Source organism: Etheostoma cragini, unplaced genomic scaffold (assembly GCF_013103735.1).
Source record: "Etheostoma cragini isolate CJK2018 unplaced genomic scaffold, CSU_Ecrag_1.0 ScbMSFa_3044, whole genome shotgun sequence".
Lineage (NCBI taxonomy): Eukaryota > Metazoa > Chordata > Actinopteri > Perciformes > Percidae > Etheostoma > Etheostoma cragini.
The window spans coordinates 1-3,409 of record NW_023267271.1 but is presented as its reverse complement, the minus strand read 5'-3'; the positions used below and the strand labels follow the sequence as shown (position 1 = coordinate 3,409).

General features: G+C 47.7%; 1 protein-coding gene across 1 annotated transcript; it reads right to left on the bottom strand.

Moving 5' to 3' along the window:
- Positions 1-401: 401 nt before the first annotated feature.
- Positions 402-2,786, bottom strand: LOC117940676 (endophilin-A3-like). The gene is made up of 4 exons (XM_034865876.1): positions 2,615-2,786; positions 2,233-2,366; positions 1,264-1,422; positions 402-509 (listed from the first exon to the last, which is right to left on the bottom strand). Exons 1-4 carry the CDS (start codon positions 2,784-2,786, stop codon positions 402-404), a joined length of 573 nt encoding a protein of 190 aa, XP_034721767.1.
- Between the last annotated feature and the right edge of the window lie 623 nt (positions 2,787-3,409).

Here is a 3,409-nt window from a genome sequence, read left to right as displayed (position 1 = left end):
CACAAACAGACACACACACACAGACACACACAAACACAAACGCACACACACACACCTTTCTGAACTCTAAAAGTAGAGCCCGACCGACATATCGGCCGATAGATCGGGACTAGTTAGATCTTCTTCTGATGTTTTTAACCCTTTTTCGGGACATTTAGGCTGAATCCCGATCCTTCCCCTTACCCCTTCCCCTAGCTTGTGCGCGTTCACGCGGGACCTGGTTCTGTCCCAATCCCTATTACGGCCTAGGGGAAGGGGATAGACCGAGGCCTGTATGGCCCTACAAACCTAGTGTGGACGCGACCTCACTTGAAAACACACAGGCATCAATGGCTGCCCATCGACCAGAGAGACTCATACATCTAAGTACTTTCAGCTTTAAATAAATGATTAAAAGGCTCTCACCTGGCTTGCAGGTCGCCATGGAGACCCAGCAGGATGCGGTGGGCGTTGCGGTGGAAGTCGAGCAGAGCGCCGACCAGAGCGGCCAGACGGCTGAGCTGATCCACCTGCAGGAGGAAAATACTTCAAAATACTTCCTAATACTTCCTAATTTATCCTAATACTTCCTAATACTTCCTAATTTATCCTAATACTTCCTAATACTTCCTAATACTTCCTAATACTTCCTAATACTTCCTAATACGCAGGTATACAGGCAGCAGAGCCGCTGAGAAGGAGCCAGGATTTCCATGTACCTTCTTAAAAATGCTCAAAGACGCCCAACGACTACTTTCTATTATATTTCCGATATATTCGGAATTGTAATGTGTGTTTTTCTTCTTCACATACGATCAATAAAGATATTTCAACCGTAGATTGAAGCATAAAGTGGATGAGAATACAGGACATTAAGTAGTTGGAGAGACCCCCCCCCCCCCCCTCCACTATGATATGCCCCCCTTACCCAAAGGCAGATTCGGTATATATACATACAGTATATCCACTACAATACATTAGACTACCCCCCCCCCCTCAAGAACATTAGCGTCCAAACGGCTCCATTTGTAACTGCCAACACGCCACTTCCTGTTCCAGCCTGTAGGAGGCGCTGTTCCTGCTCCAGAAATTCATTTGTAATAAGACAACTTTATCATTTCACAGATTTGACTATTTTCAGTGTGACAGTTACGTCGTAAACAGTTTAAATCTGAGCATGCAGACTCATATCTGCCCTCTCCTCCCATTGGGCGTGGCGATGCAGAACGATGCGACGCGTCTCCGTGTTTTCGTCCCCGGAGACACGCGTCCGGTAGGACTCACGTCTCTCTGCAGCAGGACGAACATGCTGCGCTCCGCCTGCTCCTTGGACAGAAGGAACTTGTCCCAGGCCCGCTGGACGTCCTCCGCCGGGACATTCCCTCTACGTCTCCTCTCGTAGTCAAAGTCCAGCCGACGGCCATGCAGCTTCTTCAGCTGGTACTGAGGAACCAATCACAGCAAAGATCACACACACTGGAACCAATCACAGCAAAGATCACACACACTGGAACCAATCACCGCAAAGATCACACACACTGGAACCAATCACAGCAAAGATCACACACACACTGGAACCAATCACAGCAAAGATCACACACACTGGAACCAATCACAGCAAAGATCACACACACTGGAACCAATCACAGCAAAGATCACACGCACACTGGAAGCAATCACAGCAAATATCACACACACACTGGAACCAATCACAGCAAAGATCACACACACACACTGGAACCAATCACAGCAAAGATCACACACACACTGGAACCAATCACAGCAAAGATCACACACAGACTGGAACCAATCACAGCAAAGATCACACACACACACTGGAAGCAATCACAGCAAAGATCACACACACACTGGAACCAATCACAGCAAAGATCACACACACACTGGAACCAATCACAGCAAAGAGGAAGATGGAGGTGATGAAGATGAAGTTGATGAAGATGAAGGTGATGATGAAAATGGAGGTGATGAAGATGAAGGTGAAGGTGAAGGTGATGATGAAGATGGAGGTGATGAAGATGAAGAAGATGAAGGTGATGAAGATGAAGGTGATGAAGGTGAAGGGGATGAAGATGAAGGTGATGAAGGTGAAGGTGATGATGAAGATGAAGGTGATGATGAAGATGGAGGTGATGAAGATGAAGAAGATGAAGGTGATGATGAAGATGAAGAAGATGAAGGGGATGAAGATGAAGGTGATGAAGATGAAGGTGATGAAGACGAGCGTCCTCTCACCCGGATCTCCTTGAGCTCCGTGTTCTGGAGCTCCTGCAGCGGGTGGATGAAGGTGCGCTTGATGTCGACACCCAGGGCGTCTCTGGCCTGAGCGACCTGCAGCAGAGCTCCACCCGCCCCCGTCAGGGCGGCGCCTGCCAATCAAACCAACCACAGGAAAACTACGTTTGTAGTTCTACTTCTACTCCATCAGAGGGAAATATTCTACTTTTTAGAGTGTGTATATGTATATATATATATATTTAGAAAGTATTTTAAAGTAAAGCGAGGTGGCCAAAGTACAAAAAATATTGCTAAGTAAATAAGTAGCCGTAATGTTTTGATTGGACGGATCACTGCAGGCTGCTGATTGGTCGGAGGGAAAGAGAAAACAACATCGTACCAAATTCCGAAGCAGCACCGAGCTCCCGGCCGTAGTGGGACATGCAATCTCCCAGCATGCTCTCTGTCGGCGGGTAGCCCGCCGCCCCCCCCTCCCCTCGGATCCTGGACATCGTGTTGAGCACGCTCAGTTTGGCTCGGACGCCTGGAGGGACACAGGAACATGGTATCATACCGCCATATATATATATGGATTAAGTGTCATATTTTTGGGGCAACTTTCAGCTTTTATTGTGACAGGACAGCATAAGATATATAAGGGGACAGAGGGGGGGGGGTGACATGGAGCAAAGGGGCGGAGTCCGCAGGTGGGAGTCGAACCCCGGCCTGCTGTGTCGAGGGGTTAACCTCTAAAACATGGGCGCCCGCTCTACCAGCTGAGCTACCGGGCGCCCTGCTGGGGGATGTCACTGAAACAAAGTGTCAGGAGTCAGAGATGTTTTGGGACCAGAGGACACCCGAGGACACTTGTGGACACCTGAGGACACCTGTAAACAGCTGTGGACACCTGTGGGGGCAGGTCCTAAGCTCTGGAACTCTCTCCCTCTGAACATTAGAGCAACTTCCTCTAGTCAGAGTTTTAAATCACTTTTAAAAACTCATCTCTTTGCACTGGCTTTTAACACAAGCTGAGCTGTGACATTTTGTTGTTTTAGCTTTTTAATTTAATACAACAGCTTTGATCTGTTGTATTTTTGTTGTTTCTGGCATATTCTGCTTAGATGTTTTTTTCCGGACATTTGTTATGCCCTTTTATTATGTTGTTATCTATAATTGTACAGCACTTTGGGGCGGT